Below are 16,622 nucleotides of genomic sequence, written 5' to 3'. Positions count from 1 at the left end.
CCTGGGCCCCTGGTGTGTTAATACAGCTCCTAATTTATTTTTAATGAGACAACAATGTGTGTTGTTCCATATGCGATGGATGCATCTCTCCTTCTCCACCCCTGTTTTCAAAATCCTAGATCTGCCCATGACTGGCGTGGTACGTGCCCAGCGGTACGTGTGTGGGCAGGGAGGGACATGTTGCTGGGGCTGGGAAAGTCAGGGCAAAGGGAGAAACTAAGGCAGAGAGAAGCCATGTGGGAGGCCCCAGACAGGACAGAAAGGGGAAGAACCGGGGGAGTAGGAGTCCTGGCTGCCAGGAGGCAGAGGGAGCCAGGGCTGGAGCTCTGGGAGTCGGTAGACAGCCAGGGAGAGCAATGGCTCTGGGATAAAATGGCAACTCCTCATGTAGGGCTGCATTTGTGCGTGTGGTCCAGGCTGTATTCTCAGACAGAAGTGACCGCGCGCAGCCCAGGGTAGAGGCCAAACTCAGCAGGAAGCCCCCACTCCCAGGCAAAGCTGAGGACCCTGGAGTCAGCCCATGTTCCAGGCATTTCCTCCTCAAATGACTAATACTGGCCCATCAGGAGAGTCATCCAGTGCTCCCAAGTTGTGGGGTGAGCCTGTCTCATTCTCCGTGTCAACCAGGAAGAGCGGGTTCGGATGCCTCTGGGTGCATGTCATTGTCTGGGGGCCTTGGCCTTGCAGGGAGTCAATCCCTTCTGGGAACATGCCCAGCCCATGTCCCATTTGTGCGGTTGACATTAGGCTGCATGATCAGGAGGGTGGTGATAGTTGCTCACACTCTCCCTGCATCTCCACAGATCCAGATTTTTCTGGGCTCCCCACTTCCTCCTCTTCTGCATCCAAAGATCACATCTGCATGTATTAACCACTGCAGCAACAATCCCGCAGCGAACTGGCTGAGTAATTCCTTTCATGACACCGCCGCCAATAGATTTGGTTGGGAAACATGTTTTTTGACACCCCCGCATACATACACAAGCACACGAATAGACACATGCCAAGCAGAGTTGGTTGGGAACCTCGTTTATTGATACCCTTGCATACATTCACACACATCCATGCACGCGGGATTTTTTGTCCTGATGAAACATCCATGTTGCCAAAAATCAGAAGCAAACAAACTAGCAAAGCCCTGGATGTTTCAACAAGGAAATTCCAGTTGGCTCCAGGGAGACAAGGATCTGCGGGTGACGCTGACCCCCTGAAGCGTGTGACATGCGCTGGGATGGGGGTGACTCCCCCAGATCATGGTCTGCAGGATTAACTGTTCATGCTTTGGCCAGTTTCTCTGCTACGCTGCCTGATCTGTCTGTCTCGGTCCATCTGTCCTGAGCTTATCCCAGGTGCTGGATGTCAGGGAACTGGCAGCAGTGTGATCAGGCTGATTTTTGGCAACCCTACTGCCCATCTCCTGGCTGGGCTGGGCAGCCAGAGAGAGTTGATCCCTTTAGATTCCAGCGTCCTCTTGAAAACACGGGGCAGGGGAGCAGAGCAGACCCCTTTGGGTCAGGACAGAGGCAGTACACAATTGTCTCTCTATATCTGCCCCGTAGTGCTCTACGAGGGAAGGGGAATCACCGTTTCTCTGTCATGGAGCTGGCGGACAGCCCCTTCTGCAGGGATCAGCAGCAGCCGTGCAGCGCCATTTCCCAGCTGCTGGCGCCAGGTGCAGAAACAAAGATACGTTTGCTCCACAACTGTTTGCACTGGATTTTACTCCACAGTAAATTGAACCAGGGGTAAAGACACACAACCCACTGGCCACCTGCAGGCCCTATGACAGCACCAGGCCACGAGCAGGTGAAGGAGTCAGTTTGCAGGGAGCAAAGGGCTCCCCGTGCAGTGGACACATGGCCCTTACCCCAGATTAACTCTCCCTGGCTCCCGCAGCAGTCATGTCACACGGCAGCACAGCGCTCCTGCCCACGGTGCCTCTGCAGGGAGCTAAGGGTGCTCGGGGTAGAGGGGTTGGGGGCCTACCTGGGCACCCATGGCAGCTCTCAGGACCAGAGAGAAAAAAAGGTTGTCCTGAGACACAAACCCTCAGCAAAAAGCTACGTCCAGTTCAGGATTGAGGCTGCTTTCCCCTCACCAAGCCACGTGTTGATGCCTGCTGACCTGCCCCACCTGGGGGAATACGGTTTCCTTCCCTCCCGTTCCATCCCCGTCACTGGGCCAGGGTGTTTCTACACTCACCCCCCCATCGGGGAAACAAGGAAAATCCGGTCCAGGGTCGGAGATCTGGGCCTGGGTCTCTCCCTGACGACCTGACCAATGAGAAGGCACTTGTAGAGAGAAGCAATGGCAGAGGCAGAGGCAGACACATTGGTGTGGTCCCTGAGACAATCCCAGCATTGCTCCCGCCAGAAGCAGAGTCCATGAATTTTGAAACGGAGAGGGGCAGCCCCCGCCGCCCTGCCCCGAGCCAGCATCATGCCACATGGCCAGCTTCTCGGCTCGCTGGAGCCACTGCAAAATCTCTCCCATGAGGAGTCCTGCACCCTGAGGCCAGTCCATCAGCAGCAATAACCCTGAACCCCGGTGTCCCTCTGCCAGGCTGGGAGAGGTCCATGGCCTCAATCAGCATTGCCACCATGCCAGTGTCCCAGAAAGGGGTCGTTCTGGGAGGGTCCTGGGATCTGGTGAGGCTGCTTCCTTGATCAGACAGTATGTGCTGGCCGCTGGCTTCCTCTCTGCTGTGGTGCTGCTACGTCCTAGATGGAGCTGAGCCCACGGCCCTGCATCCACATGTACCAGGTGACTGCTGCTGCAAGGAGCCCCACAAGGCCAGGAAGGCAGGTGGTTGCAGGCCCTGTGTTAATCGCCTGCCTGTAGCTGTGGTCTGCAAAGAGGAAAGGGTGTGAGGCTCATTTCCAGCTCAATAGTATGGCTATTGGAGCAGGACTGGCACTGCCTGCTTGCTCCTGCTCTCCAAAGTGTCCGGAGCCCAGCCCCAAGCTCAAGCAGACACATTGCCGATGCCAATGTTCCCGCTGGGACTCAAACCCAGAGGGTCCTGCCTGGCTCTACACCATCTCCAGGGCCCTCTGTGGTTTTACAGAGCACTGCTTCTGCAGCAGCTGCCCCTGCCTGTGTTACTGTGGCTGGGCAGAGCCAGTCCTCTGTATTGCTTTGGGATATCCCCCAAGAAGGAAGGAGGTGAAGACTGCAGCCAGAGGATGAGTGCACAGCTGGGAGAGGGGACTCCTGGGTCCTCATCCTGCTCTCCTTACATGCTCACTGGTCCTTTTAGCTTGGCAGGAAGGCCCAGACCATCAGCCCTGCACCTGCAAGGGGAGTCTCCTCCCTGGGCTGCTGTCAGGCTCCTTCTCTGCTGCCTTTGGATAAGGGAGGCCTGAGCCCAGGTCTGCCTGGCCCTGGGGAAATGCCCTACCCTCATGAACCACAGGTGCTGCATTAGGGATGTGAACACCCTGCATGGAGAGGTCTCTTTCAACGCCATGCATGGGTGCACGTGCCCACGTTTCAGCGAACGGGGGCTGTGGCAGTGCTGTGAAGGGAGGCCTAGCTCCCGACCTGCCTGTGCAGAAGGAATCAGGTAATCCTGGGGTCTTCCACTCCCCCAGCCTACACAGGGAAAACACTGCTGAGTGCAGGCCAGGACAGATTCCTCCCTCAGCCCCATGCACGTACCCTGGATGAGGAGTTCCACCTCTGTGACCTGGCAGTCATAGCCGAAGTTCACCCAGCAGGAGTATTTGCCCACGTTGGACAGTGTGAGGTCAGCAAGGTGCAGTGTGGCATTCCCGCGAGCCAGCCCCGCCTCATCCACCCACAGCCAGGTCCTGCAGCCAGAGCACCGGCTCTGGTTTTGCCAATAGATCGAGGTGCAGACTGTGCTGTTGGCAAAATACCAGCGGATCTTTGGGGTCTCTTCCCCACTGCCGACAGTGAAGGAACAGCTCAGGGAGACGTTGTGCCCAGGGGCGGCCTCCTGCTGGGTAGTGCTGGTGATGCCGTGGCATGGGATATGGCAGCCTGGGCAGGAGAAGAGCAAAATCAGACCCAGTACAGCCTCCAGTGACAGCTGTGATGTGGTGACAACCCTCCCCCTGCCCCAGCAAACCACTGGATGGCTCCTGCCTCCACCTTGCTGCCCAAATGCCAGCCCATCCCATGCTTGGTATTCCCTGTGCCCTGCTCCCCTGTCCTCTCTCCAAGCCAAGACTGCGGAGGCCCAAGAGCTGTTTGTCCCACTCATGCAAGGCACCCAGTGCAGCCCTGCCTGCCCTCCACACCCGTGGTCCAAGCCTGCGATGGGCCACCTGGTTACACAGGTCTGGAGAGCACGCTTGATCCATGAAGGAGTTGGATTAGCAGCCCTTGCTGCTTTTACAGCAGTGCAGTGCCTTGTCCCCCATTTCCAAGTGGTCCATGCCACAGGAGACATGCTCAGCCCCCAGTGGAAAGCTGCTACCTCTCATTCTGCAACAGGGAGCAAAATGAAAGAAGGAGAACTCCTGTCCAAGGGGCTGGGGAAGAAGATGAGGAAGCAAATAGCTGTGCTGGAATTCAGCCAAGACCAGGGACCACCTCCAGACACCACACAGGGTAGGAAAGGGGCTTCCTTGCTGATGCGGGTCCAGCTGCCTGGACTGTACCCTGCAGCACGGGAGAGCAGTCGCTCCCCCGCTGTTCTCGGGCAGCCTTGCAGTTATCTAAAAATTGCTAGCATCACACCCATGTCTCCAATGTGCCCAGCTCTCTCCAGGGCTGTGCTTTTCAATCTGTGGTCCACGGACCCCACAGAGTATGTCTAAGGGGTCCGTGAAAGATGATATCAATGGAAAGTATGTGACTACCCACATGTACCATTCAAAGGGGTCTGCACCTTCATTCCGAATTTTTTTAGGGGTCTGCAAATGAAAAAAGGTTGAAAACCCTAATAACCTAGGGTATTAAAGTCTGACTCAAACCAGAACGTTTCCCCTAAACCCAAAATCTGGCCATTTATCTAACGTATTTTCTCGCACACAAAATGCACATTACCCCTCCCCCCCCCAAAAAACAGCTGTTGGAAATCAAGGTGCATATCATAAGTCGGGAAATACGGTAACAGCCTTTTCTGCTACTGAAGCTTTGGGGGGGCACAGGCAAAAGTTAATCTTCACATGATCCACCTGACTGCTGCAACTCAGTTACTACAAGGAAAGATTTTTTTTTTCATTCTGCTGTTTGAAAATGAGGCATGTGTCTTAGAGGGCTGTGCGAAATTTCACCAGCTGTTTCATTTTGAGGCCGTTTTGACTCGTTTCGAGCTGGAAGCAGCAACATTGAAACAAAATGAAAGGCTTCAGAACAGCCTTGAAACACAAGGAGGACAGTCAAAACGTTTTGAAAGTTTTGAAATGTTTTGAGTTTTGAAGCTGAAGCTGAGTTTGCCTGCTGGGAAACAGGAGGTGAGGAGAGGGAGGGGGAAGAGGGGAAATATTGTCATATTGACTGTGACAATTTGGCTGCCTGAGATGCTGCTGATGCTACTGTGCTGCGTACTAGGTTATTCCTGTTGTAAAGTGGTGGACTGGGATGAGGCTGTAGGGAAGGAGGAAGCCTTATTGGGGCACACTATTGTGTTGTGTAGAGGCCCCAGCACCAGTGAGGGTGCGCCTTAACACACACGCAGTCACACATCACTAGTTTTGCTTGTCAGTAGCTTGAGGTGCAGTTTCCCGCAAACCTCTACACCTATCTCCTTGAAACTTTGCAGGCTTCATGCCCTCAGAAGGGTCTATGGCCCCTGCTGTTTTCATCCAAATTTGCCTAAAAATGACAAAGTTATAGGCAGTTTTGTGCTTCCCCATTATAGCCTATGGGCGAAACATTGAAACAGCGTGGAAACAGCGAAACAGTTTTGATTAAATGAAATGGAGCAGTGGTTTTGAAATGAAACAAAACTCGAAACGAAACACTGTCCCGTCGAAATGGCAAAACGGAAGTTGAAACGGAAAAGTACTGTTTCACACAGCCCTAGTGTCTTATACCAGGGTGTGTGGTATGTGAGGAAATACGGTAGTTGCAGAGAGGTTCTTGTAGTGAAGCCCTTTCGCTGCAGCCCCCTGAGAAACAGATGGTCTTAGTGGCTTCCTGGGCAGCAAACAGGACCTTTGCTCCACAGAGCAGCTGTGCCACAGGTCTGCCGGGCCAACTGCCCTGTGCTGCAGGAGGAGCAGAGAGCCAGGGCAGAGCCCTTTCGAGAATCAGCCGGCTCCCTACTTATCTCTCCTTTGTTTGCTGACAGTGAGTAAACCAGGGGGGTGGTAATTAAAGGCAAAGTGAGCGGATTTCAGGGGCAAATAATTTACACCATTTATAGAAACAATTGGGAGAGTGGAGCTAATTAGCACAGTCGTATTCTGCCAGTGCCGAGGGCAGCTTTGCCAGCCCATGCACACATGGCCTGGCTGTGGCTGGTCCCTGCCTACAGCACACAGCTGTGCTCCTCTGGAGCGCCACTCCATGCTTTCATGCCAAACCCAGCAGGACCCAAGACTCATTTATCGGACTCAAAGGGGAAATTCCTCTTCTTTCTTGCTGCAGAGGACACGGATCAATGGTTTGGAGTGGCAGAAAAACAGGTTTTGATTGGATCTCAGGAAAAACTTGTGCACTGTCAGAGCAGGGAGGCCATGGTATAGACGCTAGGGAAGGGGTGGACTCTCCGTCAAGGAGAGGTGGCACAGTCACTGGTTGGGGATGCTCTAGGTGTAGTGATGTCTGTGTTACACTATGGGTGTAGTGCTGATTGCTGACAGGCTTTTGCTGATTGCCACATGAGGCTGGGAAGGAACATCCCTCCCTGCCCCCCCTGCAGCTACGTGTTGGGTTTTCTTTTGCACTGCGTGCTGGCTGCAGCCCACGCTGGGGATGGCGACTAGATTGGGCCAATGCTCTCGCTGGGACTCAAACCCAGAGGGTCCTGGCTAGAGGGTCTCACCCATCTGCTCCAAGCCAGACCGGTGCCATATTTGGGGTCAGGAGGAATTTTCTCCATGGTCACATTGGTACGGACGGGAGGGGGTTTGCCTCTGCCTGGGATCTCTTGAGTGTATAGTAGCAATCTTTGCAGCGCTGTTGCGGTCTTCCCTGGGGCAGGTTCGGGAGTGACGTCTGCTGTTGTATTTGGGGTGACTGCGTAATTTTGTGAAGAGGTTAGCCAATGGTTTTGTCTGGGATGGCTTGGACAGGGCTGATCCTGCCTCAGACGGGGGTGGGACTGGATGTGACTTCTGGGGGTCCCTTCCAGCCCTTCTATATGACTATGACTCAGGGACAAGACTCCCATTCAGGGCATCCTCATGGATCCAGCCCTGACATTCAGGATACCTGTCTACTTTGGTGTGGGATTTCTTGAGTCCAGCAGCCAAAGCTAGCTCTAAGCCCCCACTCACAGCAGAGAGTCTGCAGGGTTTCGGGGTCTCCATCTCCAGGGCTTGTCAGTGCCACAGCAGCAGTGTCTGGCACCAGGGCCCTGAGTAGGCCTCACACATCCAAGCTGCAGGCAGCTCTAGACCCAGAGGTTTGCCAGTAAGCTGGCTCTGGGATCTTTCCCCCAGGTGCTCGGGACCCAGAGCTCCACAGCAAACCTGCCAGGTGCATCACCCTGCACCCAGGGACCTTGTGCTGCCCCGAGGCACTCTGCTTGGCAGAGGTGCTTGGAGCAGCTGGATCAGATCCCCTGCACTGGGACATATTTAAACCGGAGCAGACTGGGGTTGGATCTCAGGAAGAACTTACTTGCTGTCTGGACAGTCAGACAGCAGGACAGACTGCTTGGGGACGTGGTGCTTCTCTAGAAGGAGCTGGATAAGCCCAGCTTCGCTGGAGGCAGCTAGGCCAGATGACCCTGGAGGCTCTTTTCAGCCCTCTGACTATAAATCCCAGATCTCACATGCCAGAACTGCCTTGCCTTGGCACTGAATCCAACCCCTTGAGCCCTCTCCCTCATCGGCTTGGCCAAGGGCTTGTTTTCCTCCCAGCGCTGTCCGAGGCCCTGAGCCTGGAGCTAAGCATTGGAGCTGGTTTCTGAGCCATGATAAGCTAGTAAAGGAGTTCATAAATAACAACCTTCTCTTGGGCCTGGCTCAGCTGGTTGTTAATAGTGGCAACGCCCAGTCTCTTGTGCGCAGTACACCACGGCTCTGCAATGCAGCAGGGCAGCACTCTGCGGGTCCTGCGCCCCCAGCCACACACCCCTGGCTCCCAGCCCCCCAGCCCCCAGCAGCAAAGCTCCCAGCTGCACCCCAATGGACAGAGGCTCCATGCCTGGCCTCGAACACCCTCCTGTGTCCCTTCCTGCCCAGTCAGAGACTGCCCTTGTACAGCTCCGCTGAGGCACAGGCTGCCCCAAGCACCTTGGACCTGCCCCCACTCCCTCTCTTGGCTCCTGCAGGCAGAAGAATAGGATGCAGGACCTCTGTCTTCATCTTCACGCACCAAATCTGCTGGCTGTAGAACACCCCCAAATCGCCCGGCGTGTCGGAGGTGGGCCCTGGGCCCAGCTCCACGGCCCTGGCACCAGGGAGCTCTCCGCCTTCAGGGCAGAGTGCATGGGGGTAGGAGACAGAGCATCATTGGGATCCAGTCCCTGAGTGTGGAATGACCTCCCCTGTGGGGGAAGGACTTTCCAGACCCTGTTTGGTCTCTGCAGTCTTTGCAGGCATCCCATAAAACACCCAGTGCAACCAAAGCAAAAGGGAGGGGGGAGCAGCTCCAAATGCCCCTGGAGATGCCAGCTATGGGGCTTGTTTGTGCTGTGGAAGCAGCCCAGGAGTCACAGGTGTGAGGGCAGCGTAGAGGCCTGCACAGACCAGACTACAAGGGCAATGGACACCCTGGCAGGACAAAGCACCCATCAAGCATCGCCATCTCCCCAGCTTCCAAACACCTCTTGCTCTGTTGTTCTGGACTGAAGCAGATGCACCTGCTTGCATGTAGACAGGGCATCCCTGCATCCCCCTCTCCCAGGCCTTACCTTGCTGCATGAAAGCCTTGACCAGGAGTGCCAGGGATAGCAGAAGGAGCCACATCTCTGCCAGCTGTCAGGGCAGCGTCACCTCCCAGACCTGAGGCGGGGGAAACAGAGAGATAAAGGGGAGCTGTGCACAGGGGAGATGAAGGGAGGCCATGTGGCTCACAGCGGATGAGATGCTGATGTCTAGACAGAGCTCCGCTCCTCGCTGGGCTGAGGTGAGCCAGGCGCCAGCTCCCGTGACACTGACGGAGTTGGTGACCACAATCCTGCTCCAGCTCAGAACGGGGATTACCCAACACCCAGCCCCCATTACTGCACTCTCCTCGCCTGCTTACCTTCCCTGAGCCAAGCCGGGAGCACCCCACCCCTGCCCTGCTCCCAGCTCCCCACATCTCCAGGTTGCCTCCCTGCTGCTGTCCTTGCTGGGGGAAGCAGGCTGACAGGCAGCCCAGGGATTGCATCCAGCAGCCTCTCTCCAGGCTGCTGGGGGATGATGGAGATCACAATCAGGTTCGCATCTTCCCGTGCAGGATGCTCGCTGCCAAGAGCCGTGCCCTGGGAAGGCAGCACCCACCTGGAACCTCAGCGTCTCTGCTCAGGGTCTCGCAGAGGCAGACAGACAGAGACCGAGGCTCTGGGCCGGGGTCTGTTTGCATTCCCCAGTCCAGAGCAGCAAGGGTTGGGGCAGCCATGCAGAGCAGGCATCCGAAAGACAGGAGAGGGGCTGGAAGCGGGAGTGCTGAACACAGGAGCCCTGGTGCAGCTCGGGACGTAGGCTGGAAAGCGGGATACCAGGTACCAGCAGGTGCCAGCGCCCCAGGGAGAGCTCCAGTCCATAGGCAAAAACAGACAGATGGATGGACAGCCCTCACCTGTAGGTATTTGTCTCCTGGTCCAGCCAGTGTCCAGGCCCCCACCGGTCACCCAGCTTTGCTGCTTTTGCCTGAAGAAGGGCTTGACCAGATCAGGTCAGAAGGATGCCTCCTGTCAATCTCCCCCAGCCCAGTCACCCTGGACCTAAGCTGACCCAGATAGGTCCCCTATGCCCAGCTCTGCTCTAGCACCCACTGATCCCACCGCACAGGACACGTGCCACCCCTCAGCCATTACACAGCCCATGACCACGTGCCCCTTGCCACGGCCGACTGACAGCACCAGAGCACATCCGGACACCCCCAGAGCCTGGCATCTACCCCTGTGCCCAGCCCTCCTATAGCACAGAGGCTACCCCTCAACAGCAGGGGTCTGCCCATCGACAACAGCAATGTCACAGTCTAGGAGACCTCCCAGCCGTGCCCGCCCCTGCCCACCGAGAGCTGTGAGCACAGGGCATGCCCTCACTTGATCCCACAGTCCTCCAGGACATGGTGCAACCAGCCAGTATAAAACACACGCGGTGTAGCCAGCCTCCCTGGAGCACGTGCCCTGCCACACATGGCCTGTCGACAGAACACGGTCCTTGTGCAAACCGATCCAGGAACTCCACACTCACCCATACGTGGCCCCTGTCTAGTATGCAGCATGTACCACCTGCAGGCAGCCACAACAGAGCACAGGGAACCTGCCTCTAGCACCCATCCTCCTCCAGCCCCTGGCACCTACCAGGGTGCACATGGTAGGTGCACCCTCCTCCAGCACATGGCATGTCCCACCTACACCATGCTTTCCCACAAAGTGGGCCCCCGGCCCCCCACACTAATGGACACGGGGGTACCCGGGCTCCCCAGACCGGAGCACGGCTGCCAGAGAGGCTGGACCGAGCAGACAGTCCTCGAGGAGCTGCTACTTGCCAGCCTGTGACACGGGTTCTCACCTGCCAGGCAGCCAGGCAGCTGCTCCCTCCCGGTCCAGGCAGCCAGGCCCTGCAAAGTCTTTGGCCTCAGCCTGAGCCTTTGACCGTGTGCGCAGCCGACCCCCACTCCCAGCCGGTCCCTGCCTCCGCCTCCCAGCGCTGCCTCTTCCAGCGGTAGCTGGGCGTGCCGTGGGCCCCGAGCCAGCTCCTCAATCCCAGCCTCCCTGTCCAGACTAGGAAGGGAGCTCCTGCCAGAATGCAGCCAGCCACCCCCTCTGCTTGCGGGCTGGGGTCAGGGCATCTTCCAGATGCAGAAGCCACCCTGGGCACGTCCGGGAGAGAGTCAGGCCAAGTGGTGCAATAAACCCTCTGGTGCAGTCCGAGGGGAGACACCTATCAATGTCAGTGTCAGCCTTTATCATTGCCAGCACAACCCTGTGGGCAGCTGGGCCGCCATACACCCACCACCCCTACTCATGCCACTGGCAGCCTGTCCTCCAGGACTTCCAGCTCTGCAAGGTAGGAGCTGAATACCAAGGTGGCCTGGGGCTCCTGGGTGCCTGGATAGAGCAGACAGATGCTTGGAGGTAACCTGTGGCGAGGAGTCAGGACTCAACCTGAGCTCTATCTGCAGCCCAGAGGGAGACTGGGGGACCCAGACTCTGTGGGGTGATGGAGGGGGAGGGATGGCGTGGCACAGCTTGTCTCACAGTCGGCTGTCCAGGAGGCATGGGAAACAGGAGCGAGCCAGGAGGCCATGGGACCATGACAGCAAGGTAGACCAGCACCCTGCAGCTTGAGGGAGCCTGAGAAGTGTCAGCCGGCTGCAGCCCCGGTGAAGTCAGCAGTGCCAGCCCAGCCTGCAAAGGACGTGCAAAGCCAAGATAGCACTGGAGCCAGCTGGCAAAGACAAGAGCAGGCACCTTGTAGGTAGGGCCTGTGTGGGGCTGGGCCAAGGGGTGCTTTGCAGCCATCAGCCCCCCCACGGATGGAGCCTGGGAGCTTTGATGCTGATCAGGGCTGGGGGCAGGACTTGCGCACATGTGCGTGCAATATGCATTAACACAGGCTCATGCAAAGATGCATGTCATGTCTACACCAATGCACGTTTGTGTGTTCATTTGGAGGTGGACATGTATGTATGCATCGGTTTGATGGTGTGCTTGAATATGCACGCTTGATTTGCCTGTGCATATGTGTGTATTTATACGTGTAGGAGCACGTGTGTCATAGAATAGCCCTCAGGAGGTCATATCCAGTCCAGCCCCCTGCTCCAGGCAGGCCCATCCCAGTTTAAATCATCCCAGCCACATGTCTATTCTGTCCACTTCCAACGGCTTCCAAAAACGGAGCTTGCACCGTCTCGCAGCAGCCGGTTCCAGCCCTGAGCCCCCATCAGCGCAAGAGTCCTTCCTCATACCCAGCCGAAATCTCCCTCATTGCAATTTAACAGTCGCTCCTTGTCCTGTCCCCTGCAGCCGCCCAAAACAGTTGATCTCCCTCCTTTTGAAACCTGCACTTCAGGCATCGGTGCATGCGTGCATGTGTTTGCATGTGTGTGCACCGCTGCTTCCACATGTGCAGGGGTGCATGAGCTGCATGTGCTTGTGCGTGTGCATTTACGTGCTCACAGTTGGCTGGCGGGGCCTGGAGGAGCAGATTCAGCAGGTGCACTGTGGCAAGCCTGTCTGGGAAGCTGGGAAACCAGAGGATCAGCAGATTCCCAGTAATGCTGGGGCCCCAGCTGAGAGGAACCAACCCCCTGAGGCTGCAGGGGAGGGGCTCTGTGCCAGCCCTGCTCCCTCCAGCCCTACGAGTGCGCCTGGGCGTGTGTCAGATCCCCCAGGCCGTTTAGCGGCGCTCAGGGCAGCCCCAAAGCTGCTCTACTTGACACAGGACTGAGCTGGACCCTGCCAGGCATGGGCTGCTCCTGGGTACCCAGTGGCACTTGTTACCTGTCAGCTCTGCATGCCTGCAGGAGCCCTGGCACCCAGCTTGCTGGACTTGTAAAGGACTTTTATCCCACCCCTCCAACACCTCCCCCCCTCATCTAACCAGAACTAAGCGGAAGAAAAGTTTAATAGACATCTCGGGCCGTACAGGCCCCGGTCCCTATTTAAACTTGATGGACTAAAACTCGGTTGCTGGGTTAGCAAATGCTGAGGCAAGAGACTGAGTCAGAGCAGGTACGGGCAAGATTTGAACATCATCGCAATGTCCAGCCTGTGGGAGCCCTGACCAGACATGCTGTCATATGTCATGCCCAGGATGGCTGGCAGAAGTCCTACCCACAAAGTTTATGATCACACTAAGTAATCGCCTTAAGTCTGTTAAAAAACTACAGTAATATCTTAAGTCATGAGAAGCTGAGGCTTACTGACAACTGGTAAAATACTAAACACTGATGCTGACTTCACAGTGCGAGCACAGCTAGGCTAGCTGAGAAGCCCTTCCGGTATATCTTATATATTCATAATCATTTCAAGCTGGCTCCTAGGTGTCTGGTTATTCCTTAAAACTTGATGTTTTTCCTGGTTGTTAATCAGTTTCTTGAGATGTTCAAAACTAGATAACCCCTGTCACTGAGAAAGGTAATTCGTTTAAATTGAAACTGTTTCTATAACAGGATTTTCCCTGGCGATGACGGCTTGGGACCCTCTTGATTTACACAATTAAAAGAATGCTTGGAAGAGGCTGGACTAAGGGTATAAAAAAGCTGTAAAGCAGCAAACTGTGTGCTTCAGGAGGGAGAAATCTCTCTGACACCATCCGCCATTGTTCTCAAGAATCTGGGTTAAGCAGATCATCTTTTTCCATCACATCTGACCTTCAATAATTGTGCTGGGAACTTTGCCAGTCAACAAACCACCCGAGTGCCTTGAAATGGTGAGATCCCAGCTCTCTCCTTCTCTTTCTCTCTCTAGGCATAGCTGTCTGAACCTGAATTTTAATAGTTAAGCTTGAGCTAGGTTTCCCCAAATACTCAACTGAAAAAGGCAAATATTGTAATTGTCTTTGTTTTTCCTTGCATGGCTATTACTAGTACCATCATAAATTTCATATACTTAGCAATAAATAACTTTTGTAGTCAAACTGATGGTAACCGGGTATATTTTTCCTTCTCTACTTCCCTTCCCCACTTGCTCTGCAGCCACACTTCTTTTACCTAAGCCAAAGATCCCTGTGAAGCCCAAAAATACTGTGGCATCTGCTCATCAAGAAGCTACCACTACTAGGACAGTTAGGGCCAAAATTTGGGAGGTGCCGAGTTTGAGACACAGAAGGGGATCAGCTTGGACAGGCTGATTGACCCAGCTTGGCTCAGACATGCCCTAATGAACTGGATGCCGGCCCACGAGGGTGTTAGCTGGACACCCAGCCGGATTCACAGGTCTTCTGTTCACCTGTGTGCTTGTGTCTGACTGCATGTTGTTGTTTCCCTAATGAATTAATTCCTGGCATGTGATGGTGTCAGCCTGCCCATGCTGATCAATCCGGCCGGATCAGGAGTGTCATGTTAATGTGTGTGTGTGTTTGTGAGACTGAGTTAGGAACCCAGCCCCACTAAAACCGAGTCCTACAAGGTATCTCCACTGGGGGTGAGGACTTGCAGACGGGAGCGATACAGCTCCGTATAGAAACACAAGCAGCACATTGATAGAATTACAAAGACCCTAGAAACGTATCCCTGATAAATGAGCGCACCCCAAAGTGACGGGCAAATCTGGTAACACACTGGTGCAAAGTGCTGGCATATGGAGGGGCCTCCCATCCTCCCTGCCAGGCCAGCCCCAGTGCCCAGTCCTGTGGCACCCACTACACCCCCTCCCTGCTTGGTGTTTTGTCCAGGCTGGGCTGACTGGGGAGGGCGAGCTTGACTCCCAGCTCCTGCTCCATCCTCCTGCTGCGGCTGGGAAAGGAACCCCAGCGTCCTGGCACCCAGAGCCTGCCCCAGCCCGGGGTTGGACACAGCCATGGGTCAACTGGGCAGCCGCCCAGGATCTGGACAGAAAGGGGGCCTGAAAATGGTAATTTTTAAAATTATTGTTATCTCTGGCAAAGGGGGGGCCCGATACTAAAAGTTTGCCTGGGCTGCCAGGAGTCTAGGCTCACTCCCCACATAGCCGGTCTTGAGTCCCTTTCACAGAGCAGCAGTGGAGGCAAGAATCTGGCCGCAGAGCTCGACCAGCGGCTCCACGCACCGACACACATGCTAGGAGGTGCAGAGGAAATGGAGGCTTCTCCATTAGCAAGGCCTCTTGATTAATGAAAGCAAGCACGAAAGGAAACACTTGGCAGGATTTATTCCCCCAGGCCGTGGGCCAGGGATGGGGTTTTGTTGCAGCACGTTACCCAGGCGAGCGCAGCCGGCTCGGCCCACCGTCCTGGGCCTCCTAGTCCTCGAGGCTGCGGAAGGCGTTCTGCATCTCCTCACTGAGCTGGGCATAATCTGCCTTAATCTTAGCTTCGCCATCCTTCACCGGGTCCTGGCAAAGGAGAGAGGGGAAGGACAGAGTGTCACTCTGGGCCAGCCAGGACTGGAAAAGGCTCCTTTCACTCCTCGGCAGGCTGTCGCAGCCCCACGTGGTACAAACTGGCTCAGGAACAGCAAGGTACATTTCCTGCGCAGGAAACAAGGCCCTGACCTCATGTTCTCTACATGGCCCTGTCTGCGGGGACTGCCTACTGGGACAGGGGGAGAGAGAGCATGAGCCAGAAACTAAACAATGGTCGGCTTCTCTCCAAAAACAGTCATGCATGGAAGCAGCAGACAATTTCCCTGCAACCTCTGATAAATGAAACATCCCGAATGCTCGTTGCCAACTAGTTTTCATTCCTGGTTAAAAATGAGGCCGTGGAAAAGAGTTAAATAATCACACCCAGCCTGAACACCCCACATCCAGCCCCGCAGGCACTCCAGGGGAAGCAGAAACCCCTTCCATTGGGGCTTTGCTCTGGCCACTGACATGAGTTTAGCCAGATTCAAAAAGGGGTTGGACAACTTCTTGGAGAAAAGGGGCATCGGTTGCTATTGAGCACAGGAGTGAGGGGCACGGCCTCTGCATCATGACTTCGTAGACCCTAAATGCTGAAGGTTGCAAAGGAGAGAGAAATGCCCAGGTCCGACCCAAGTCACTGTCCTGTTCAGCCTCCACTCTCTGCTGCCGCGTGACACGGGAGACTGGGCAAGACGGACCCGCGGTCTGACCCAGGACAGGGCAGATCTTACGTTCTTATAAGAAACCCTCCATGGGCTCAGCTCAGCTTGTGCAACTCAGATGCCAGGCCAGCTTGTGCAACTCAGACGCCGACATAAGTCACGTGCTCTGGAACGTCTCCACTCGCTCAGCGCTCCAGGCGCTAAATCCCTTTGTCAACCAGGCCAGAAGGACATGCCAAGCAGGTTGGGCTGGGTGGAGCTCTATGGACAACCTGTGCCCCGTGCAGACCCCAGCACAGCCATGGCGGGAGCCAGCCATGCTTGTAGCTGGGGCCCGGGGGAAGGCAGCCCTTTGGAAGGTCTTGTCTACAGCTCCGGGGAACATGCATGAGAGCAAATCCTCTGGAAATCCTCTCAGGAAGCTGCTGACTGGGATCTCAGAATGCAGGCAGACAGGCCAAGCAGCTCTTTGGGCCCATGCCCTGCAATGCGCTGTAGCATGGAGGCTGCCTTGCTTGTGGCAGCAGGGCCAGGGCAGGGCTGGCCATGCATGGCAGGCAGCAGTCACCCGAGGACCCTCCCTCCTCATGGCACTGCTGGAGGCACTGTCAGCGAGGGGGCTGTGGCCTCCTCCCCTGGGACAGACCTAGTGCCTGGAGGCAGGAGAGTTC

The 16,622-nt window shown here is 55.8% G+C and overlaps 2 protein-coding genes across 4 annotated transcripts in view; both read right to left on the bottom strand.

The window, feature by feature from the left end:
- Positions 1-1,022: 1,022 nt before the first annotated feature.
- Positions 1,023-10,933, bottom strand: LOC149861289 (uncharacterized). Its single transcript, XM_090056441.1, has 4 exons — positions 10,812-10,933; positions 8,999-9,089; positions 3,661-4,005; positions 1,023-2,848 (listed from the first exon to the last, which is right to left on the bottom strand). Exons 2-4 carry the CDS (start codon positions 9,051-9,053, stop codon positions 2,721-2,723), a joined length of 528 nt encoding a protein of 175 aa, XP_089912567.1. The 5' UTR covers positions 9,054-9,089; positions 10,812-10,933; the 3' UTR covers positions 1,023-2,720.
- A 4,144-nt stretch (positions 10,934-15,077) lies between these two features.
- Positions 15,078-16,622, bottom strand: part of LOC149861288 (V-type proton ATPase catalytic subunit A-like) — a 34,499-nt gene continuing 32,954 nt past the window's right edge. For all 3 annotated transcript variants that reach the window (XM_090056380.1, XM_090056378.1, XM_090056379.1), the window contains exon 15: positions 15,078-15,277. In XM_090056380.1, the coding sequence (XP_089912506.1) occupies positions 15,185-15,277 (93 nt within the window). In that variant the 3' untranslated portion in view covers positions 15,078-15,184. The remainder of the gene's footprint in view (positions 15,278-16,622) is intronic.

Source organism: Crocodylus siamensis, chromosome 6, assembly GCF_052110815.1.
Source record: "Crocodylus siamensis isolate JL-2025a chromosome 6, ASM5211081v1, whole genome shotgun sequence".
Classification (NCBI taxonomy): domain Eukaryota; kingdom Metazoa; phylum Chordata; order Crocodylia; family Crocodylidae; genus Crocodylus; species Crocodylus siamensis.
Note: the sequence above shows the minus strand (reverse complement) of the source record. Positions and strands in the feature narration are given on the sequence as shown.